Source organism: Anopheles gambiae, chromosome 2, assembly GCF_943734735.2.
Source record: "Anopheles gambiae chromosome 2, idAnoGambNW_F1_1, whole genome shotgun sequence".
NCBI classification, from domain to species: Eukaryota; Metazoa; Arthropoda; class Insecta; order Diptera; family Culicidae; genus Anopheles; species Anopheles gambiae.
The window spans coordinates 89,523,317-89,548,393 of NC_064601.1; the positions used below are offsets into that span (position 1 = coordinate 89,523,317).

At 47.2% G+C, this 25,077-nt stretch overlaps 2 protein-coding genes across 2 annotated transcripts; one reads left to right on the forward strand and one right to left on the reverse strand.

Annotated features, from left to right (window-relative positions):
- Positions 1–3: 3 nt before the first annotated feature.
- LOC1276452 (uncharacterized) lies at positions 4–3,360 on the forward strand. Its single transcript, XM_061649617.1, has 3 exons — positions 4–1,136; positions 1,211–1,837; positions 1,930–3,360. Exons 1-3 carry the CDS (start codon positions 54–56, stop codon positions 2,329–2,331), a joined length of 2,112 nt encoding a protein of 703 aa, XP_061505601.1. The 5' UTR covers positions 4–53; the 3' UTR covers positions 2,332–3,360.
- Positions 3,361–5,206: 1,846 nt separating this feature from the next.
- LOC1276453 (peptidyl-alpha-hydroxyglycine alpha-amidating lyase 2) lies at positions 5,207–23,154 on the reverse strand. Its single transcript, XM_061649628.1, has 4 exons — positions 22,634–23,154; positions 21,956–22,316; positions 9,304–9,473; positions 5,207–9,238 (listed from the first exon to the last, which is right to left on the reverse strand). Exons 2-4 carry the CDS (start codon positions 22,211–22,213, stop codon positions 8,440–8,442), a joined length of 1,227 nt encoding a protein of 408 aa, XP_061505612.1. The 5' UTR covers positions 22,214–22,316; positions 22,634–23,154; the 3' UTR covers positions 5,207–8,439.
- Between the last annotated feature and the right edge of the window lie 1,923 nt (positions 23,155–25,077).

Genomic DNA, 25,077 nt, shown 5'->3' on the forward strand with positions numbered 1-25,077 from the left:
TGACACTGTCGGACGTGGGGACGCTTGACACGGAGACGACCGCCTCTTCCTCGATGGGGGGCAACGAGAACGACCACATCGGGTACGATACGGTTGATCTAGCTCCTCGCCCGCTGCGAACGCTGCAGAAACCAGCGAGCAAAAATCAAACCATCGACACGGTCGACGTTTCCGAGCTGATCAGCCACGCGCCGGACGACAGCCTATCCAGCGCCTCCAACCTGTCGCCGATCACCGGCTCCCTAACGAGCACTAAAATGTCCACCACCTCCGGGACGGCCGTGATGCGCAACCTAAAGGACAAGCTGCGATCGTCCTTCCGCAAGAGCAAAACGTTCATCAAGAATGAGCGCCAGCGGTTGGCCAACTATTTGGAGGAGCGGACTGCGAGTAAATCGTCCTCAGCCTCCTCGTCGGCGGCCAACTCCCCCCGGAGGCGTCCCGTGGAGCAAACCCACCACTTCAACACCATCGGCCACACGCAGAGCGTGCAGCAGTCGGCTGCCCGGCGCCGGCTCGAGTGCAGCGAGCAGGAGGAGTCGGACGATATGTACCGCTCGTTCACGGAGGGTAGCGGCAGCATCGTAACGGCGGGCAGCTCGATGACCGAGCTCAGCAGCCAGCACATGAGCGAGCTGATGCAGCAGATCATCCGGCAGGGGGACGCCCGGAAGCAGCTGAAGCAGGCGCTCGGCATCTGCCGCAGCACGCGCGAGTTCGAGTGCTCGCCGGAACTGATCGAGGCGGAACGGTTGCTGCTGGTGGCCACGCAAAAGGAGACGGCGGTGCGCAACGAGCTGAACAAGATCGATTACCAGGCGCACGGGATGACGCTGGCTGAGGGGAAGCGCGTTGGTACGGTCACGCTGAGCAACTTTGAGTTCCCGCTGAAGGAGGCGGCCGTGCGGGATGCGCTGTTCAACTATTTCTACGTGGTGGTGTGCACGTACAAGCACGAGGTGAAGGCGACGGTGGCGAAGGAACGGCACGCCGATGGGCGGGTGTACCTGCGCGACTGTGCGATACAGTTTGCGAATCTGGACGCGAACTACGAGATCAAGGTGGAGGTGTTTGTGCTGCAGCTGCGCAAGAACGTGAAGAACTACAGCTTCGAAAGTCGCTACCATCTAGAGAAGGTGTGTGTTTACGTCCTTTTTTTTAATGTATTATGAATTATGTCGCTAATTGGTTTTATTATTCCTTTTTGCAGGACTCAAAACGTCCCCTCAGTTGTCCCTCGCCGTCGAAAAAGCTGCGCGAAGCCGGCCGGCTGCTATCGTTCCGCTCCAGCTCGCCGAAAACGTTCGATTTCGACAACGAGTTTTCGCGCTTCAAATCGCAAGGCTTCCTTACGCTCACGTCCTTCACGCTGCTGACGGCCAACGGTACCGCCGAGGGTGACGATGCACCGGAAGAGGAGAAGCATTTCGATGCGACGTACGCGACCGCCCGCACCAGTCACAACACGCACCTGTCGACGATGCTGGAGGGTGGCGATGAGGAGCTGCTGGCGGAAGGCCATTCCTACTACTCGACGACGGGCCACTTTCAGCCGGTCGTCTGCCGGCGGGGGGACGACCAGAGCGCCCTGTTCATCGCGGAGGAGTTCAAGTATCTGACGCTCGACTCGATGGCGTACACCTCCAACATGGTCGGCACGATCGGCATGAGCGTGCGGAGCGAGGTACGGTTCGACGGTTCCGACATGGCCGGATTTCTGGACGTTGGCGAAAAGGTGGAGGGCAGCGACGAGAGCATCACCTGGAGCCGGCGCTGGTGCAAGCTGAACGGGTTTATGCTCGAGTTTTGGAACTATCCGCAGGAGTGCCAGGAAAAGGTAAGTAAATAGTGGGCAATCCTTCTTCTTTCCTCCCAGTGTCGTTTGTTTTATCACTAATCGTTTCTACAATCCTTTCACGTCGCCCGTAGCAACCGGTGCTGTACATCGATCTGGTGAAATGTATAAACGAGCGGATACAGCTGGCCGATCGCACGATCTGCTCCCGTCCCCGTACGCTTAAGGTGGAAATATTTGCGTCCCGGGTGGCGGCCGGTGCCGGCGCTAGCTGCAACAGCAGCGGCATCGGCAGCTTCCGAAGCACCACCGGCCGTACGACGAGCCCGAGCTGCTCGGCCGGTGATCAAGACCGGGACGGACTGCTTCGACCACTGTCACCAGGGGAGCAGCAGCGTGGTGGTGGTGGTGGTACGACGCAAAGCCATAACAATGTCATCTGCTACCTGCTGGCGGCAGACACGCAAAGCGATCTGAAGAGCTGGCTGGGTGAGCTAAATCGGGTGGTAAAGTTTTTGAAGGAGTGGAAATTCTGAGTGTGCACCGGCGCCGCGCGGGGGCCAATGTGCAATAAACCGACCCTCCCCCCATGGGGCGAAGCGCGCACCGTGTATGTATGCGCGAAGCAAGCGCGTAAATGTCAATCAATCATCCGCCCACACAAGGGCTTGCCTTTAGCTTATTTTGTTAGTCACAATGCTGTTTTTAGGATATCCTTATTAAACCCCCTTCGAATGGGCATTTTGTAGTGAAATAGTCCGTAAGACAACGCAGCAGCTAGCGCACAATGTTGTTAAACAGAAGCTCTCTCAGTGAAGCAATTTAGTGGTTGTAGGAAAAAAGAAACAAAAAAAGACGAAAAGAAGTGCCTTTTATTACACTTGCTTAACAGCCTAGGAAAGATTTCATTAGCAGCTACGGTCGATGGGGTCGTATCCCAACAATAAGACTGCACGCTCGCGGGTCGTGGAAGAAGTCGTCAATGAGGGCTGTTCTAAAGCAATCGTTGTGCTTCTTCCGTTCTCCGTCTCAGCCCGGTAACGGTGATTAGTTTGATAAGCATTCTATTTGGTTTGTTTGTTTTCCGTTTTAAGTTTTGGACAGTGTTAGTGATCCTCTACAATGATTTGCTCTAGCGCACATTCCTACCAGTAAGCTGGTTTCGTTAAGAATTTTTTGTAAGTAAGAATGAGAACTTTACAATGTTATGTTATGTCCAATATCATCATCCTATCCAGTAGCGCACATTGTTTGCGGATCAGATCATACACGATATCAGCTCATTTTCTTCTCACTTGAATTATTGTTAAGCGATCTCATGTACATACTTGTAAAGCACAGATTGTTTTGAATTAGACTGGCCCGAAGCTAGTTTGCTTTCGCGGTGACTTATGTGAGCGAATAGTAGGGAATTCTTGTTATTTAATGTACGTAGAAGTCAGGGTGTGGTTCAAAATTGTTCAATTATTAAATTCAAATCGGTCTCTTTATGACGCGTAGCGGGACGGGGCACATACGGTGAGTGAAATAAACCGCTTTGTGAGAAACAATGCATTAAAAACAAACGGATCAGCGAACCATCAAAGTGCTTCACAATTTACATTCGAAAATGTAGAGAGTAGTTGTGTAAAGGTTGCTGGATGGAACAAGACTATGTTTGAAGAACTTTACATTAATAATCATAGCTTACTATTTTACTCAAGGCCACTCCTCCTCAAGCCTCAGAGATACCCATTAACTTGCGACTAATCTCGAACTTATTCCGTTGCAATGGTTTAGTAAGCCCTTCTGCAATCTGATCCTCCGTACTGACATATTCTAGATTGACAATCCCACGGCTGAGAGCATATTTGATGAAATGGTGACGTATATCAATGTGTTTTGTGGATGTGGACGATACCCACCATTCTTCGCGATCGCAATGCAGCTCTGGTTGTCACAACGAATTTCAATCACTCCATCCGCATTCGTCAGTTTCGCAGAAAGTCCGCACCACCATGAGGCTTCCTGTACCGCCGCCGATACAGACATGTATTCAGCCTCACACGTAGATAAGGCTACCGTCGATTGCTTCTTGCACATCCATGAAATAGCTCCTCCTTGCGCCATAAAGATGTTACCAGTGGTGGATTTTCGTTCATCTGGATCAGATCCCCAATCAGCATCACAGATGCTGATAACCGATAATTTCCGAATCTACATTCTTTCTGTAAACCAATATGAGATTAGAAGTCCCTCGAAGATAGCGCATAACATGCTTCACTGCGTCCCAGTGTTTTTGCCCTGGATTTGTCCTGGATTTTTCCTGATGTCCTGGTGGTTGCTCCATGTAAATCTCTTCATCAAGATCTCCTTGCAGAAATGCTGCTGCTGCATCCATTTGGTCTATCATCAGATCATGCTTGATAGCCAGGGCAAAAGGGTAGCGCAGCGAACTATACCGTAACACGGGAGTGTACGTTTCATCATAATCTTCCCCCTTTCGCTGTGAGAATCCTTTGACGACCAAACGAACCTTGAATCGAGTTAAATTTCCAGATGAATCGCATTTGGTCCGATACACCCATTTGCATTTTATCGCTTGTCTTCCTTTCGGGAGCGAAGCTAGCGTCCAGGTTTTGTTCTCCATCAGAGCGTTATACTCCTCCTGCATGTCAGTCCGCCATTCATTACTATCGTCCCTAGCGTGTGCTTCTTGGTGAGAAACAGGATCAGCACCTGCTCCACTGTTCATATCAGATGCAACTGCAACAAAGCCATCGACATCGCTTCGGGGAAAACCCAAGAAAATCACTCGAATCGCCTTCAGATTGTACCATCGTTTCTGTACTAGTGTTGTTTTTCGTCGTCTGTCATACTTTCATCGAGTTCACCATCCGTCTCTGCATCATTGTCTTCCAACGTGCTGTCTGATTCAGCATCAGGTGCAAAATTGGGAACCGAGATTTGCACAGGTTGGGTTGCAGCTTTTTCTTCGATGTCCAGTCTAACGAATGTGCTTCTTGGCTCTTGCATCGCTGTAACTTTCACGTCCGGTGAACAACCTCCAACTAGAAAAATTACTTCGAGGCTGATGACAGCGTTTGTTGTCATGTTTACTTGGAACATTAAACATGTTCCGCCAGTCCATTTTGCTGTGGTGGTGTGTATCCGTTCGAAGTTTCATGGCGGATGCCCTCTTTCTGCAAGAATGTTGTTAGGGATTTGTTCATGTATTTCTTACCGTTATCTGTACGTAGTGTTTTAAGCCTGTAGAGAGTAGCTGTGTAAAGGTTGCTGGTTGGAACAAGACTATATTTGAAGAACCTTACATTAATAATCATAGCTTACTATTTTACTCAAGGCTTGCTCTTCAACAGAAAAGGAGCCATTTCTTTGATTTAGTAAACGAGTAGTAAAGCACTCAACACGTGGGAAAAGGCTGGAAAATAAATGATAATTTTTTTATTCAACATATGTGTTGCTTCTCTGTAAATGGAGTGTGTGTGGATAGTGTGTGTTTGGGTCTGTGAGCAGGGGATTGTTCTCTACTGGTTTTCTTTTTTTTATTGTTTTGTTCACACAAATGTCCTCCCCACAACTCTGTGGCCAGTAGATAAGTGTGAAAGTAACATATATGTATGTGTGTATGTGTGGTGTATATTTTTTTTTCATACTCAAACCGACCGTTACTCCAAACCCGTCGCGGTGTAGTGTATAGTAGGAATAATAGTTGCACTTGCTCTCTATCTCGTAACTTCAGCTCTAAGCTGTGTGTTTGGGGCTTTGTTAGTCAGTGAGTTTTTGCTATAAAATTGCCTAACAGTAGCTTTATAGTTGTGGTTTGTGTGGATGTGTCTCAGCTTTATATATATATACTTAGATCTGGTGTGGCTGTGTGTATATATATATATAGGTTTTATAATATAATTTTGTATGTCATTATTGTACGAATAGTATTGTGTAGTTATAATTTATCTCTTTCTTTGTTTTTTGCGTATGTATATATACGGTATTATATTATAATGTCTCTTAACATGCAATTATTGTGGTAGTGGCGTACAGTTTCATTTCCATCTCCCTTCACTCCTTCCGGCTCTATAGATATTTGTGTATAAATTCAAATCGAATTACGCTTAAATGGTGTGTGTGTGTGTTTGTGTGAATGTTGGTAAATTCTTTCGTAAATCATCTTCAACCCGTTTGAAACACTTGACACGCACGCACGCATCGTGCTGCGTGGAGGAGGGTCCCGCCGAAGTACAGAAACCATATAACGTTTGTCCTTCTGTTTTTTTTTGTATTTGTGTAATTGTTCCAGTATGGATTTTGTAACTGTATTTTTGCTACTACATTTCACAACTGATTTCTCTACATTTCTAATGAATTGTTTTCCTCAATTTTAACAGGCATTGAACTAGAAAGTTGTATACTATTGTAGTGTGAACAGAAACGGAAACAAACTAATGGTGTGTCTGTTGCTTTCAGCAAAAATGGAGCAATCTCATCGGAAATCACACAGCAAAGTGTGTGATCCACAGCGACCACGCCGTAAGGAAGCATACTGTGAAAAACGCGGATCTTCTTCTGCCGCCGCTTTAACGCGCGCAATCCTCCCCGGAGAACAATTAATAATGAAACGCGCGACGACCTGTGTAACGCCCTGCTGCTCCCGTTCGCGCGATAAATATTGGGTAATTATATTATACTTTTTTGTTGTTGTTGCTGCTTGTTTTGCTATATATTGTTGATGTTTTTTTTGTTGTTAAATATTCTTCTTCCTCGTCAAAAACTCCTGCGCGCCCTGTTGATGTTCGGACGCGCCGGCGGACTTCTGCAAGTCTGTGTCTGAGTGTGTGTGTATTTGATACATTTTGCCTGCTGCCTGCTTGCAGCGGGTTTTGCTTATTGCAGTTTGCTTATGGAATTCATAAACTACTTTATCAATTCATGTTAATAATTCATTATTTATCCACTATATTCATCGTATAAAAATATGCTTGCTTGTGTGTTGCTGTGTGTGTTGTGTATTTTGCGCCTTATTCGCTTAGCGGGCGGGGGTTAGTAAAACGTGGTGCTTTACGGCGTCGTTGGATTATTGTGTGGGGTGTTTGTTTGCACTTTTAATGAACCTTGTTTCTCTCTCTCTCTTTTTGTTCTAGATTGCATTATTTTCACTACAAAGCACTGCTCGTCCACTGCTAGCGAGCGAGGGCATCGCTATTTTTAATTGCGCCCCTTTTTTTGCGGATTTTTCTACCAGTTTTGAGAAGAACTACTTGCATTTCCTCATCTTCTGCAGCGCTCAACATGTAATGTGTAATTGGTGTACTTTAAATTGTAGTAGTTTTTTGTTGCTGTTGGTTCCAAGGTTGGTTTTAATCTACTTATCAAACGTAAAGCGTTGCTTTTGGGGTTTTTGTTGTGCATACTTTGCTGCTTCTACTTCGTTCTCCTAGAAAAAGGATATATCTGTATTTTTGGTATATTTCTTTTTCTACACAATTAAAAAATGCATGTTTTTGTTTGTTTCTTTCATCCTGTATATTAAGAGAGAGAGAGAGAGAGAGAACAATTTAGTTGAATTTGTAATATTGTTGTTCAACTGTTTTTAAACCATTTTTACCCTTCTGCTTGTGTACAAATCATCACGCACGGGCTGGTGGAATGCTTTGAGCAATTCCCGCGACTCTGCTTGTGGTACACTGTTTTGAAATTACTTTCCATATAAATATATATGTATGTATTTATGTATATATATATAATTGCATTATACTTGTGGCTGCAGCAGTGTGTTTGTTTGTGTTGTGAGGCTATGTATATAAATCACTACTCTCGGTTAAGTACCTTTTGCTCTAATGCCTGCGCGGCGGCTACCCAATCCTGGCCTTTTTGATCAAAATGACGTGTGCCCCGAGCGAGAGAGGCTGGTGAGCTGGTGCGCTTCTATGTATATGAATATGTATATGTATAGTTATGTGTATATATGCATGGTGTAGAGGTTTGCATCGTTCTGCTTGCTACAGTTAGCAGAGCAAGGATCAACTTGCAATGAATCTCGACCTCGACCCCGTGTTTGCACAGTTTAATGTATCCTCACCATCTATCCATGTCCTTTGTCTGGTTTGGATGTTTTGTTTTTACCTTACGGCTCTTTTCGGTTTCATCTTTCCGTGCTGCTGCTGCTTGAAATGCACTTTTCATAAACGTGTTGCTGCTGGGTTCGCTTCCCGTAGCGAAAGTTGTGCTCATTCCACCACCGTAACGCAACGCTTCCCGGCTGGAATAGGCAAGCGTTGCGGTGCGGCATTGGAGCTTTTGGGGGCAAGCACTCCTTTCCTTGCCTTTCCGTTGCTGCACCACCACCACCACCACATGCTCTTCCCGTACCGAACCGCGCGTGTGCGTAGTCCGTGTCTCTGTCCGTGTCGTCCGTCACCGCCCGTTCCGAGGGTTGTTGTTATTTTCTTCATGTTTTCCAATGGTGTTCGAGGGCTAAATCGTGGTCACCGTGGAGCAGGCGGATGTTATTTGCTGTTGTTGTTGCTGTTGTTGTTTGCTGCACCATGTTGAGCGGGTCGCGGGAACACAACGAGAACGGAACGCAACCCGTGTGCAGTGTGGCACGAGAAGAAGCATGAAGCTGCGGCTGCTGCTGCTGCTGCTTACATCGTCAGCGTGAACTTCCACACTCGGTTCGGCCCGATTTCGGTCACGTACATGGCCGACCCGTTCGGGCAGAAGGTGATGGAGTGCGGATTCTCAAACTTGCCCCAGTGGTCGATGATCGTTTCCGAGCGTGGATCGATTGTGAAGCCACGCACCGGGATCATTGGCGAGGTCGGACCGTTCACTGCGTACACGAGATCGCCGTAGGCGGCCACGTCAAAAACGCGACCGAGATCAGGCTCCTGAATCGTTGCCGCCTGCGTACCCTCGCCGTACGATGTCTGCAGACCGGCACGGGGGCAAACGACGCGCATGTTTTCCCGATCCGCCACACACACCATGTCGAGATGTTCGAGCAGTGCCAGTCCGTGCGGTGTCTGCAGCGACAGGAACTCGGGCGGCTGCGGGATGGTGCGGATCAGGCGGCCCGCCGCATTGTACTTGAGCAGCCGGCTGTTGCAGTACCCGTCCGCGACGAAGATCTCACCCGTGCTGGCAATCGCGACGGCCGTCGGTTTGCACAGATGGCTCTTGGACGAGCCAGGCTCGAATCGATGGCCCAGCGTAATCGCGGGATAGTCCCGACCGGGCATAAACTTGAACACCTGGTGCAGTGCCACGTCCGTCAGCCACATGTTACCGTTGTGGTCGATCGTGAGCCCGTGCGGCATGTAGAAAATGCCGGCACCACGCTCCTCCAGCACGGCCCCGTCCGAGGCGGCCAGCGTTGCGATCGTGTTTTCCGGGATCGGACCTTCCGCGATGTGCTGGTAGTGGTTGGTGGCGTTGAAGCTTCTGTGGAGGGGTAGGAGGATTGGAAAATTGATCAAAATGTTCCAGAACGCCGGTGCAAAACCTACTCCATGGTCCATGTGCGACTGCCACGGTGGAAGATGACCGGGTTGCCTTGGAGATCGATCGTGACCGCTGTTACTTGGCCGAAGGTGTGCTTCACCTTGGGCCAGTCCTCCACCAGCTTCGGCTTCGGCGGACTGTCCAGATGCGAGGTATCGACCGGCGCTTGCGGTGGCTGTGGAGAGGAGAGAGATGCGTAAAATGGCGTATTAAATGAGGCTCGGTTTTGAGGAATTCGTGTCTGATTTCAGACACTGATTAGTCGAGCTAAATGTCTGGGTCTTCTTTGGAAATTCAAACAATGCTGTTGTATGAAATTGTATCACAACTTTCTCAGAAATGTCACAGATTTTGGCATTGGCTGTCTGAGATCAAAACATTCAATTTAGTGGTGGGACCTCGGAATCGAACCTACCCGATTTCGATTCCGAGTTCGGAATCAATTCCGGAGCCGATTCCGATGCTGGAATCGATTCCAATTCCGGAGTCGATTCCGGAGCCGATTCCGGAGCCGATTCCGGAGTTGACTCCGGAGCCGATTCCGGAGTTGACTCCGGAGCCGATTCCAGAGTTGACTTCGAGTCCGAGAATCTCCATGAAAATTGATGTTTTACAAGTAAATTTTGATTTTTTGCGGTTATCAAAATTGTAGTATGATTGGACCCAAACGCCTATTTTTGTGGCGATGCCGAAACTAACTCCGTTTGGAAGCCGATTCTAATTTAGGAGCTAGGAATTCTGATACTAGAGCCGAACCGATTCCGGTGTCGATTCTTGAGTCGATACCGGAGTCGAATCCGGAACCGATTCCAATTCCGGAATCAATTCTGAAGCCGATTCCGGAACCGATTCCGATTCCGAAATCAATTCTGGAGCCGATTCCGGAACCAATTCCGTAGTCGATTCTGATTCCGGAGCCGATTCCGAAATCGATTCCGGAAACTGATTCCAGACCTACTATCCAGAATCGATTCCAGAAAACTGCGGAGCTAGCCGGGATCGATTCCGACAAAAAAATCATTTTTCCCATCACTAATTCAATTTCCCAAGAACTCATGTATAATTCGAAACATTCCCAAAAGGGGAGTTTTCTTCCCAAGAAACTGTCACTTGATTTTCCCTTAAATATTAAAACAATTCTTTTCGAATGCTTCACGGTTTCCCAGAAACAATTTTCGAAACAAATGGTGCCCGGTTGGGCTTCGTGAGTGCTGCGTCGATCGATCATGCCATATCATCATTACGCGTCACGGTGACAAGCGTAAACTCAGCTTTCCCCAGAAAAAAAAGGGTAATTCAATAAGGCACACAACACCTGCCCTGGGTGTTTGAAATTAGACTTCCAATCTTTCACCATTTCCAGTGGGGACTGACTAATCAACATTGAGAGGAACCGGTCTTGCTCTCCCCGGTGGCTCATATGTCAGCACCTCAAACACAAAGCCACCCATAAATGGGTTCCCATTTGTGTGGGTGAGGGGATTATTGATTTATCCGAGCTGCGAGCTTGCTCCGGGAGTCACACGTTGCTGATAACGCGATCCTATCGATCGGAGGTAGACTGCCGCGCGAATTGCTACGACCAGCCCCACAGCTCACAGCGTTGATGGGCGGCTTAGAATGTGCTAATGCTTTCCGCTCTTTGGTGCTTTCTTTGAAACAAAAGCACACCACCAGGTGACACCGTGTGATGGCAGGAGACGCCGTGCACAATCCTGCGTGTGCGTAACGAGGCAGCAGCATTCCGGGAAAACCGCTCATCGGCACGGTACGGTGTTGGCAATAATAATAAAGATATATGCTTACTTGTATGTCGCGGCGAACTACCTACGTTGTGCGTCGGGTGTCTCAAACACGGCCTCAGTGCACTTCTCTTCCTGGGAGGTTTTCTCTGATGCGTATCAACTAACAAAAGCTCATAAACGGAACGGCACGGCATGGCATGAGACATACACAAAGCTGTGGGGGAACGCCGGCTTATTTGTTTGAGGCTCGTTTTGAGAACTCATCGGGAGAGAGAGGCTGCTTTGATAATACTGTTTTGGCCCCTTACTCCCCCTACCGGGGTCCCGAAAGTCCCGAAAGTCATGATTAATTCAAACACTTTCAACCTTTCAGCTCACACTGCTCAAACCTGTGTGTTGTCAGTTCCCAATCCCCAGCAAAGGTCGGCACAATTTACATGATGAATGTCCCTTCATGTGTTTCTGTGTGTGTGTGTGATTCTTTCGAGGGGAGCTCTTCTTCATTCTCTTTGCCCTCTCGAAAGCTCTCTAAACAAACCTCGCTTGTAGTGATGGGTAAATTCAACAAAAATCGGAAGCGGTTCCGGAAGGTAGGTGCAAAAATCCGAACTCGGAGCTGTCCGGAGCCATTTGGAGCCGGTCGGAGCCGTCCAGAGCCGTCCAGAGCCGGTCGGAGGTGTTGGAGCCTTCGGAGCCAGCGTAGCCGTCGGAGCCGGTTGGAGACGTCGGAGCCGGTTGCAGCCGTCGGAGTCTCGACAACGGCTCCTACGGCTCCAACGGTTCCGACTGCTCCGACCGGTTCTGGACGACTCCGACGGCTCCGGACGCCTCCAATGCAGAGTGGGCAACGGCCATACAAACGCCGGGATGAAAATCAATTCCTCGTGCTATTGCAGTTTTTCTTCATTCGATACAATTGCTCTTACTATACAGGGCAGTCCTATACTAAAATCGTCAAGACAGCGAATAAAACTTAATAATTATCGCTCACAACATTGCATTATTGCGTAGTAGTTAACAGCATCAACAATTATTGTTAACAATTCAAACGAAGGCGGAGTAAGTTCCTTACTAAAAACGATTTTTAAGTATTACGCGCTAAAAAGCCGATTCTTTTTTTTCATGGTTAATTTTGAAAAGAGCTTATTCCTATCATACGACCTTTTTTAAACTTTTTTTCTCTGTTCAGCTTTGTTTCCTATGCCTGTTCGTTTCACTCGTTTATGACAGGTAGTTGCATACTGGTGGTGTATGTCCCGTACAACAACACACTCTCCAAAATGAAAATATCCAAAAATTCGGCAGAGATGTTTGGTTTTCAATCGTTTATATACTTTAAAAACAATTCTTTGCAAAATATTCAGACATTCCATCAAAGTAGAACAAAAAACCTTTCCAACGACACATTGGTTATCAAAATCTAACCATTATATACTAAAATATGATGGTTTATGTTTGGTCGAAAAATAGCTCAAATTTGGGACAAAAAACACAAAGTTTACACTTTGATGGCCTATATCTCAGTAAGTTTAAGATAAAAACGTGAAATATTTTGGTTTCAATTAAGTTTGATATCTATTTTGAGAAAATGATTATGGTGTTAACCTGCGGTGAAGTTGATTTTTCGATTTTTATACAGGCGTTTGCCCAATGTGCAATGGTTCCAACTGCTCCGACCGGTTTTGGACGACTCCGACCGGCTCCAGACGGCTCCGGACGACTCCGAACGGCTCTGGGCGGAATTGACGGTTTGAATTTGTCGGAATCGGAGCCGGAGTAGCAATACTCGGAAGCGATTCCGAGCCGTGGGTGCAATTCTGATGACCCATCACTACTCGCTTGTGTCGCCCGTCTGGCTTACATATGCTGTTTCTTGGTACATCGCATCCTTCGTGCCTATGTTTCCTCCATTGGAGCGCGATGGAGAAGCACCGTTTTCCAATCCGTTCTCGAGTCGCCGGCACACACGCACACACATTACATTGAGGCAAGATGGTACACGGTGGTGGTACCCATTAAGCTCCAATGGTACTTCACTCTTGTGGTTCTGGGTTTTGGAAATCATAATCCCATACCCAGAAAGACACGCACCGCATGTTTTTTTGTTTGGCCTCGTGGAACGTAACGTCCTCCACCAGGGCCCCCATATCTCGGAATTTGTGTGATCACAAACGAAAAGGAAACAGATCATCCGAATGATGCCCGTGGGGAGGAGGGTAACGGCCGTTTCTAGAGGAAGGATGCTGTTTTTATGTGTGTCTGTGTGCACGCCTGAAAGCATTCTTTATAACGCTTTCCCGAATGTCAAAACTGTGGGGCCAGTATTTTAGGTCCAGGCGCACCAGTTCCATCGCATCGGAGAGTACGCATCGCTCGTAGGATCGCTCGTTTGTCATACACCTGGTCCTGGGGCTGGGAGTCCTGGCCGGTTTTGGAAAATCCATTACACATATGAATTATTCGAGCAGAGTGGTGAGGGAAGGGGAGCTTTTTTTGTGAGCCTTCCAGCACTCTAAAAGCGCACTAAAATGAATCATGGAAACTTAATCTCTTCTTTGCCGGCTTTGGCTGCTGGTAGCTACAGCAAATACAGCAAATGGAAGCAGTGCGATAGACAATTTATTTGCGTTATTCTCCTGGGGGGAGAGGGAGAAGGACACACACACACAGTGCACTCTCGGACGACTGGCCGAGGCCCGGTGAATCGTTTGTGTTTATTATCATCAGAGGGGGGTCAGAGCATTATGATGCTATTAATCATAACGCAAGGTGAGCCGTAAAGTTTGTTGCCCCAACGGTTGGGCGGTGATAACAAAAAGTGTCCTTTTCCATTTGCTTTAGTTGGTTCCCGCCGCTGTTTGTTGGGTTTTGGGTTTTGGGAACTAACTTTTTGGTAACCAATACTAAGCGCAAGTTTAAATGTCATCTTTCATTGTTGGGAGTTAAGGTTCAATGACCTGTTGTGTTGTGTTTGTATCTGTTTGCTGGAATGAGTAATAAGAATTGGTTTGTTTGAGTCCTGAGAGCGGGCAAGAAATGGCTTGTTTGTTTCCTATTCAAGTTTTGGAGCCATTCCTTGAGACGTGAAGGTGAAGGTGACTCTGGAAAGAGCATTTTGCTATATCTTAACCCACGATCTGGCTTATGTTGTGATGTGTAGAATTCATTGGTCTACTGATCTTCTTCAGCTGAAACCTGTTTATGTTCATTAGTCTATCGATGGACAGTAGTAATGCCCCCTTCGAACCATTTTAGCAATGTTTTACAATGGATGAACTAACATAGAACGCAAAAATGTGCACTATGCGACAGAAGTTAGCACAGAAACACGATCATTAAACTCAGTCGGGATTAAATCCCTGGGCTCAAAAGCGTCGCTGACGACGTTGAAAACACGGCACATGAGTAGGAACGGATCAGAGGAGCTAAATGGCGTCCTACGGTCGTCGAGGGTCAACATTGCCCGAGTCAAGGAGCGGTGCCCGTGGCAGGAACGTACCAGTCAGTAGTGACGGAGAGTCCGGTAATCGAGCCTTTGGTTCCATGAGCGATGTTGCAAATCGTGTAATTTCGCGCTGCATTGATTCCAAACGTGCTAAAGGGCTCGCTGCATTTGGCCACCATACAATATTTGCATACTCCATATCAACAACCGGACTAAGTGCCTGCGCCTAAACGTATGGTCCAAAACAGCCGAAGTCATACAAAATCATGAAAATGTCTGCGCCCTCCCAACGAGCAAAACCGAAGCTATTGGAAAACTTTCCTGTGTGCCAAAGCGAGAGAGCATGTCTTATTTCTCTAGATTTTGGACGGCACAACAGCTGTTCGCACACAGTGAGCAACCGTAGCGAGCAAGCGCGCCTTGGTGCAGGGTATATCGTTAAGCTCGCGAGTCATATCGATAACTAATCCTAGCACTCTATTGCTGCTGGCTACTACGTTATCCAGATGATCCTTATATTATAGTTTCGTATCTATACGACTGAAAGTGATAACTTCACATTTATCCTTGCAAAGAGATAAAGCATTACGGTTGCACAAAACGCTGGAACTCAAGCTCTGTAGCTGAAGATAAATGAGACAAAGACCCTAACCTAATGGTGGCACTACCAGCGGCTCAACTACAATCAAATTCAAACTGCGTCGTGGTTACATTGACCCGAATATCTCGGGTCAAAGGTCAACTCCGACAACAGATTGAAAGTAACCGCTCATACTGTACTCTGAGGAATCAGTTTACTTCAAAGGCGGTAAAAGCAGTAACTAAATCGTAATTTTATAGTTCTAGTATTCTCGTAGGCCTCTGTTCATTGTCCTAATCTGACGAAGCCCTCTTCCAAAGTCCAAAGTGTTCGAGAGGAAGACACGCAGACGAAGGGGTTTTTTGACCTCATATGTGTGGAAGGACAATGGAGAAGCCGATACAACGACGAACCAAACGAGAGATGTACAGCGATCTCGCTGTCGTGCAGCGTATCAAGCTCATCAGGTTCAGGTTCTCCTGTTATAGGCATAGAACTGGACGACTTCGTACAGTCTTTTTAGAAGACGGGAAAGATGGTTTTGTTGGAAACTTCCACAACAGACCAAGACTGCAGGGTGGTAGTTTCGGAGCATCTGGAAGTTACCCTCTACTACGCTGGGTACCCTCTACTACGCTGAATGGGCTCCAAAAAAACCCCCTTAACCGACCACCCCCTTCACAGTTCGGGTTCGTTATGGTCCCCGCAAACTTTCCGGCAACTCTAAACTAAAATGTGACTGCTGCTGATGCGTAAAAGCGTGTTGCGCTATTTGGCACGGCTGTTGCAATTAGTTTTTATTGCTCCCTGTGTGTCCTTGTGACCCCCGAAAGGCTCTTGCTATGGTGGTCCCCTCCGGCAGATAATGGTCTTTAATCATAACCACACCAAAACACTGGCACACGGGGCCAACGGCAACGGGGAAGCTAGTGCGCCTAGGTGTCGCACATCAAAATGTGCAACGTATCGCACAGACACACACAAATAAGCACGTGTGTGCTACCACTGCCACGGGGCGAAACTGTGTGTGAAAAACGGGGCCACCGTGCCAGATGGCCCTGCCCCACACCCCCCTCCCCCCTCCTCCGGGGGGTGAAGATAACGCAATAACCACTTAGACACGTTCCGGGTTTGCGTTTGCCGTCCGTTGGGAGCTGCTGATCTTCGAATCGTGCCAATGTTTCTATCCAGCACCTCTTTTTTTGTAGCCTCGGCTGCACACGGACGCACGGGATTAAGTGTGAGGCTTTTCTTTTGGCAACAGGCAGCACACGAGTGCGAGTTTCGGAGGTAGAGAACAGGGAGATGGTTTCATATAATAAGTTGTCGTATTTATTGCTGTGCTGTTTGTTGGAGTCGTTTTGGGGGGAATGTCCGGAAGAATCTGAATTTCAAAAACTTTTGGTTGATCGTGCAAATATTGCATTATTCCCATGGAATTCACATCCTCCCTTTTGGGTGTACGCCTCATATCTGATAAACAATTTTTCACTCTCTTTATCTGTGCCCAAACAGTGTGAGAGAGAGAGAGAGAGAGGGGAGAGTTAGGTTCAGAGCCTGTGCCATATATCAATATCAAAAGGTAATATATGACGCACCGTCCCTGCCAGTTGACATTGAATCCATTCATCATCATGCGAAAAAGGGGTTCTCTTCATCCATTCCCCCTCTCCAGCTCTCCCATTTGGTGCTGTTTTTGGTGGCAAACTTTTATGGCAGTCTCAAATCAAACCAACCAAAAGCTTCATCAATCTCTTCTCCCCTCGGTGGTGTGATGTGTCAACAGTTAGCAGCAAAAAGGTGCACAAATCCTCACAGCATGTCGCCGACCTGACCCGTCATCTTGAGCATCTCTGATCATCATCACGCATCATCACAACACACACACACACAAATCTCAACTCATCTTTAGTGACCGGCTGGCAGGCGTTTGTCATCAGTCACCGCTGCCGCCAGCGGTGCCTAACTAGTAATGAGGAAAGTTTTGGTCGCGGTCACGAAACTCCAAAAGGAAGACTTTTCGGTTCCCGTTTTTCCAATCTTTTCCGCCCCACTTTAATTCCGTGTCATCCTTTCTGTACTCCTGAAGGTTCCAAGATGGGATAAACTTTTCGGCCACTGCAAACACGATGGCACGGACACCGGGACACCTAAGGTCATTGGGGTGTGCTGAAGAAACTGTTCCAAATGTGTCAGTTTTCACGTTCACGTTTGTGCTTCACGGGCGCCTCTCTGTGCGATGCAGATATCCAGCGCTGGAACTCTTGGCTCGAAATCTGTAGCACCTTTTTTTTTACCTTTCTTTTGAGTTTAAACTCCCCAAGCTCCCCAATGTTCTCTGTGAGTTGTGGTGAGGTCAGGACTTTGTGTCACCTCCGGAATCACCTCCGCAATCTCTCTCTGGGGGGCTGGAGATTGTGTACCGTTGAGAAAGGTGTCCCGTACTTGCCCTCTAGGAGAAGGCTAGGTTTATGGTTTAGAAGTTTCCCATTCACGGTCGGATGGATGAGTCTGTATGTGTGTGTGTGTGTGTGTGTGTGTGTATGGTTTCTTTGGGGGGAAAGTTGCACCATCTCAAACCCGCTCGCTCGGGAAGCTCGTACCAACGAAGGTGACGCGTACAGTGGGAAATAAAAAGCAAACTTTACTTTAGTCTTTTAAAGGCGCAGTACACGCAGACGGTGGTGGCACGCCCTCCGTCGGCGGGTTTGGCCCTCTGCTCTTTCGCACCATCAAACGAACACTCGGCTCTGTTTTGTGTTTCTCTGGCATAGAAAACTAGCTAAAGTAAGCAAAAGAGGAGGAACAAAAACAAATCTTCATAATGAATCCGGCAAACTAACCACAAGAAGCCGCTTGCTTTCTTTTTGCCATGTACAACCATGGAGCGCTGGACATGGAGCTTGCCGTGGACCGCCGTGGTGTGGCTGGGACAACACAAAACCCTATTAAGTTGCACAGAGAAAATAGAGCCCCGAGAAAGGAAGTAGTAAAAAGGGAATCATTTTCAAAGTATGAGGCAAAAAAAAAAAAACGGGCTGGGGCCACCACCACCATCAGCAACATAAAACAACTACTAAATCTTGTGTTGTACCACGCGCAGCCCGCTCGCCGGCTTCCATCGACGACTACGACTACGGCGGGACCACACCTGCAGGGTGAAGAAGGAAACCATTTCTCCGTAACTCTTGCAGGCGCTTTTCTATCTTCAGCAACCGGAAGTAGCTGTAGCAACCCTGCACCGCAGTTCCTGCCGAGACTCTAGTTAGTCTTCGGGCGGTCTCTCCTTCCATTCAACCGATTGACGTTTTGGATAAAGGCTTTGTGCAGTAGAAAGAAAAACTTTTATACCTACTACTACAACAACAACAAAGCTTTCCCCCAACGGCTGAAATTGAAAACAAACGTCTGGGTTTGGTGAGCGGTTTCCACACTTTTCTGTCTCCTTGTTTTGTGATGCAGGGTTAAAGTGGAGAAGGCTTTTCGATTCAAACACGCTCCTTTTTTTTGGAGTAAAGTATGGGAAATAAAGCACATAAAACGTGTGGGGTTCGTTTCGATCAGAAGAATCAACTCTACGTACGGAATCGTTCGGGCTGAACACTTTGGGTTGGATTTTGCAAGCTTCAAACAGTCAAACATTCCACCTCGCGCAGGGCCATGTGCCATTTTCCTGTGTGCTCTCTGCTCTATGGGATGTGGAATGTGAATGAATATTTGTGCTAAATCTTCTAGCTTTCATGCGGCGAATCGGCGCACAAAAGACGTTTGATCGTCAACGATAACGGAAGCAAGCGTACAGAGAAAAATGCTTCTCCTGCTTTTTTGGGAAAAGAGTTAAGAGTTTGTGATTAAATTTCATGATTGATCTCTTTCCCACTCTCTCTCTCTCTCTCTCTCTCGTTTATCGTGTGGTAGGGGTGTTGGGTGGGAATCTGTTTGGAACCGACGTTTGAAGATTAATTTGCTAATGATGATTAGTCGCATGAGTGACTTTTCCCATGCGGACGAAGGGACCGCATGTGTGCCCCCGTCAATGCTGTCACAATGACGCATGCGATTAAACATTTTTCCATTATCCAAAGTGATGATGAATTTTGTTTGCTGCTGATGAATTGCAAATCATTCGCTTTTGCAAATAGAAGCAAGTGCAGACACTTTGCATACTTTGGGTGCGCCTAGCAATTGGTTGGCAAATGCTAATTAATATTGGTTTTAGGCAGCCAGACTGTCGTGAAGCATTGTGTATTCATGCATAATGTATGGAACAAAACATAGTTATTCATTTTTAGATGCTGATCGTGATAATGTTTGACTTTAAGATAGGCTAAATAATGCCGTTCAGAGTGAAAAACAACCAAAAGTATGCTTTAATCTGTTAAAAAATAAAATAGCTATTCTGTTTTGCAAATTGCATACTTTTAGGCATTTTACGCCTACTTTGACCTGCATGCTAATATTAAACGCCTAATAGTATGCAATCTGTATGGCTAAGCCTATCAGCTTTTCAAATTGGTCTTTTCCTTTCTGATAAGGAATTAAAACGTGAAGTAAACAAAAGCAACAGCTCACTAATTAATTAACAACGGCCCTTTTTTCTATCGATAATGCAGCTTAACTTCAACTTGACAACATTCTGGAACATTTTAACGAGCAACTGTGCATACGGATAATAGACAACTAACCCAGTGGATTAGCTACCATCCGACAACTGTGTGATAACAACCGCATACCCCGTTACGTACCCGCTTATTAAAAAGAGGTTATAATGAGACACCAGTTCCGTATCGTGTTACGCAAAAACCGTGCCCGACGGGAGCCCGTGGTCCACTCAGCCATATGCGGTGGCGTAAGCACCCTCAACTACACCTTTTCACATAACTTAGCGCCTAACGCGATTAGTGGAACCTCCAAAAATAGCGTCCTAAAAAATTCACTCACTATCCGCAATCCCGTTGCGGTTGCTCGTGGGCTGTGCGATGGTCGAAGTTTAGCACAAACATAAACAACTTTCCACGTGCGCTCGCCCATCCTCGATAACGAATCTCCTTCCTCGGACAATCTAATTTGTAGTACTCCTGAGGTGGTAGGCTCGCGCCAGATGGAATTTTGCCGAGAGCATATTGAGTACGAAACGATCGCTGTGCCCGGGACCACGAAGATGCGCCCGGGACACTGATATGTGTGAAGTGTGAAGCGGCTACTCCACCAACATCTGCACACGATGCAACATTAATTATGCCGCATATACGCACGGGAGGTGATACGGCAAACGCCACCACCACCGCCACCAAAGCGTTCTCGTGCGCCTTATCTCGATGTACCTTATCCTATCGGGTGGTGCTGCCTATGCTTCTAGGTAGAATGAAATTGACCTGAATTATGCAGGTCTAAGATGGATGCCGGCAGGAATGGCACTCGTGAAGCATTCGCCGGGCGCTTGCGGCAAAGAGCGGCACTGGCCGGCAGCGAAACTGACTGGAATTCTAATGGTGCATAAGTTTTGTGCGATGCTTGTGAAATTTGCTTCTTCGTCTGTGTTTTTTAGGTTGTCGCGGAAGGATTAAGATGAAAATCAAACACCCAGGCAGCAGCGTTTGGAATTTGCAATTTGCGAAAGTTGCGAAACTGCGAAAGAAGGATAACATTCCACAGCGGGGAATCGCTACAAGCAGGAAGTGAGGAACTGAATCCGGAAGAACTGTCGGCTCACTTTAATGTCTTGTGAGAAGAGCGGGGTGAACCGGGAAGGAGGCTGGTTAAATATATAATCAATTTACGATTTTGTCCAAAGCAGCTCGCTAAAGGATCGCTCTATCTAATAATGGGAGTAACAAGAACCTTGCTGCTTTGTACAGGTAAGAGCTTTCAACGGCTTAAAGGATTAAGTAAAACGGTTTGTAGATATTACCGACGGTCGCTCTGTTTATGGAACATCCCACAAAAAAAAAGAGGGAAACACTCACTCTGGGCAAATGGATTTTCCGAATCATTTCCAATTCCACCATCCACACCACCAAGAGGATGTGTGTGTGTGTGTGTGTGTGTGTGTGTATGTTTTGCTCCAGTTACAACCAAACCATTAAGCCTCTTCAACCTACAGTAAAACCATCATTTAAAGCCATTGGTCATGCAGAGCCCGTGGTCCCATGGTCCCGTGGTCGATGTTGTTGCATATGAAACGAACGAGCAACATCATCATCATCATGGTCTTTGTCGTCGTTCGGGGATGTGGTACCTCCCAGCCATCATCATCGCCCATTTCATCAGGAAGTCAATATCGATAATGGTGTGTGAGTGTGTGGATGGATGGATAGTGTGGAGAGAAGCTCCGTCGGACGACCCGCGTTTTGGTTGCTCCGTTGACCTGCACGAAGCGATCGAAGGCGAAAAGCGACCCACCGAAAATGAGTCATTTAGGAGGCGGAGAGAAGCGCTCGATGATGAAATGATAAAACCGTTTCTTCCATTCTCCCCTCCCCCAGTCACCCTACTGAAAAGAAGCTCCCAACACTGTGAAGTAGTAGTACACTCGTTCTCGTCGCTCGTTAACAAACCGTAGCAAAGCCGTTGTTTAATGCGCTCTTCAAGCTCCCATTCCCCCTTAGCTTCCTTTTGTTTCTTCGGGGTATGAGGACTTTGCTTTGTTTCGAACGGCAAAGTGTTCCAAAAGGCCAAAAGGTGGGCCAGAGAATTGCTACATTTCCTTTTCCCGCTCCCTCGCACCAAATGAGGAAAAGCCCTCCTCTCGACGAAAAAGCTCGATTTCCGTTTAATAATAACGACATCGAATGCTTCGGAAGGGGATCGGTGGGAGAATCTTGCCTCAAGTACGTAGTGGTTAGGTCGGGCAGGATCTTCTGCCCCCCCGCCTCCCCGTTACTTACCGGTTCGTCCGCCATCTCTACCGGACCCGCAGCAGCACCACCACCACCGAGCGCGTCTTCGTACGCGCGCTCGGCAAACAGGTCCCGCATACGCTTGAAGAACCCATCCGCTAGCAGGATGTCGGTATCGCGCGGTACCGTATAGGAGTGGGCACCACCCACAGCCACCAGCAGGGCGACCAGCGCCAGCACCGGCAGCATTTGGTTCATCCTCATCGTTGTGGCCGTTCGGCGCTGTCCGGTCGTTGCTGTTGCCATCCTGCTGTTGAACGGCGGACGACTTACGCCGCGTAGAATGATGATGATGATGGCGATCGGTGCTGAACGATGTGACGACGGCGTACGCTTGTACGCTGCGATTCTGCGAACGGGTGCCGTGTCCCGTATCGAAGCCGTAAAGAAGAAAAGCGGACAAGAAAAACAATCGAACAAAAATTAGAACTACGGAGAATGGTGAAGGTTTTTAGCTGGCCTTAAAGCTCTATCGACGGCGCTGTTCCCTAACACCAAGGGAAAGGGATACCATATGTTTAACAACATGGAACTGTCAGACGAAACACTGCACTGCTCGTTTGGGAGCTTTAACTTTCCCAAACACCATGCCATACTTGCCAAACACTGTATAAGCCACTCGATAAGTTTCATTCTTGCCAGCACAAACCGACGGAAAATACTTACGCCTTAGACCGCAATCGATCCAGCCAAAAACGGAAATGGACGGGGAACGGACCGAAATCACGGCGAAATCAGTCCATTTCCGGCACCACACATGGTTGCTCCATGTTGGTGTGCTGCACCAGTACACTGTACACCTCCCTCCCTCTCAAAACACACAACTGTTGGTACACTGGAAACGGCGTTTGTCGGCGCAATCACACCCTTCCTTTCCCGCTGTCCCTTTGGCACACTAACGCCACCGTGTCCTGCCTGCCTGCGACCGACCCAGACGACCCAGGCGACCCGACGACGACGACGACGACGACGACTGGTTCGTTCGAGACACGCTTGATGTCTGACCCGTGTGTGGCTCGCGGTCCACCGAAATTGGTTGTACGCTGGGCTTTTCACCACCCCCTCCCACACCCGTCCTCACACAAGTTGGCACTAGTTTTGCGCGAAACACAGCAGCAGCAAACACGAACGGGTGGACAGTTTGACTGATAGCAAGAACGGTGACACTGTTCCCCCTGTACGGTTGTACGATGCCTTATGTGTTTGTGTGTTTTTCTATCGTGAAGATTGTACCCTCACTCACACACATACACGCATAAAGGAGGAAAGGGGGAATAAACGCTAGAATGAAAACAAGCCCATTTTCCCTGGTGTGCCAAAGAGAAAGAGAGAGATCGAAGCGTTGTGTTCAAGTTCAACATTCCTCCGCTGGATGGCTGTATTGGTGAGTGCAGCCGTAAACGTGCTCGTAGTAACGGTGTTTGGCGATGGTGGAAAATTCTCCGGAAAATTCTCTCACGCTTTTCCAGAGAGTGAGAGAAAGCTTAAGCAACGAAAAGCCAAATCGTTTGTGTGGTGAGCTTTCGGGGAGCTTTCGGTCTGTGTTTGACAGTTGGTTTGGATTTGGGGTGGGTTTTTTTCATTGCTGTTTTCAAAATAATGAATGGAAAATACTGCTTCAAACGATGACGCTTTGTAAATAATGTGTATTAATTATTGTTAATAAATTATAGCATTAGGATAGATTTTTTTTGTTTTTTTTTTTAAGTTTGCGCGAAAATGCCAATAAATTGTTGAAAGAATCCAAAAAGTTTCGCAAAACTAAAACATCCATGCGAAAGGCTGCAACAAATTAATGCTAGAATCAAAACAACTTCATCCAGTATGACAGAAATAAATAATAGACAACGATAATGTGATGCTTAATACTATTTTAAACTATAATTGTTATAAAATATTCAGAATATTCAAAACATGAACCACCATTTTACTCAAACGCAGTGCTGCAAAATGTCATGAGCATCACGTGACGATCACCACCGTAAACAATGTTTATTGTTCCGTGGTAGCTTGATGCTCATCGCTGATACTCAATGAAAGTGCGTCATGACATGCCGAACGCGACGCGCGAGTGCTTGAGTTTAACGCGATACTCTGACTGACAAGCTTAGCTTAATTTCGTTGCAAGCATAATCATGACTTTTTTTTCTGGCTGTGAACAGTGCTGCCAAATTTCACTTTTTAAGTCACCAACACTCATGACTGAAACGAAGCGCAAATCAGCTCACGTACACAACTGAAATGATCTGAGATGAGATCCAAACAGTTGGAGGATCAATCACATGCTTGGTGACATTTTGTTTTTGCACCCAACACTTGGTCACTCACTTGGTCACGACATTTTCTGTCGGTGATAGTCACGACATTCTTGGAATGTACTTGGCGTGTGGTCCTAAGCAACAAAAAAGGGCTTTCTTTCTCGCTCTGTCAGCTTTGATTGTCTGTCGGGTCGAACAGAGCGAGAAAACATGCTCATTTTGTTTCTTGGAACCACTCGCACTCACCGCGTATCTCCCATGACCATCGCGATGATCACCGACAGAAAATGTCACGACCAAGTGACTGACCAAGAGCTGGTTGCACAAAATGTCACCAAGCATGTGAGGGTCGCACCAACTGTTTGTGGCTCGCCTCTGATCATCACAGTAGAGCTCGTGACGCTAACATGAATTTGTTTCAGTCGGAATTTATCATGACTCTGTCAGTGACATGTTGCAGAATTGATCACAGTAAAAAAATCATGACATAGTGACTGACCAAGTGACATTTTGCAGCACTGCTCTAGCATAATCATGATTTTTTTCTGGATGTGAACAGTGCTGCCAAATGCCACTGTTTAAGTCATCAACACTCATGATTGTCATGAAATTCAAGTTAGCTCACGTACACAACTGTGATGATCAGGGGTGAAACTCATCCAGTTGGTCGACCAATCACATGTTTAATGACCTTTTTAGTAGCACCCAACTCCTGGTCACTCATCTGGTCATGACATGTTTTTGCTATGATAATCTCAAAATTCTTGTGACATACTGGGCGAGTGGTCCCAAGCAAAAAAAGTGAGCATGTTTTCTCGCTCTGTCCCCTTTGATGGTCTGTTGTAGGCATGG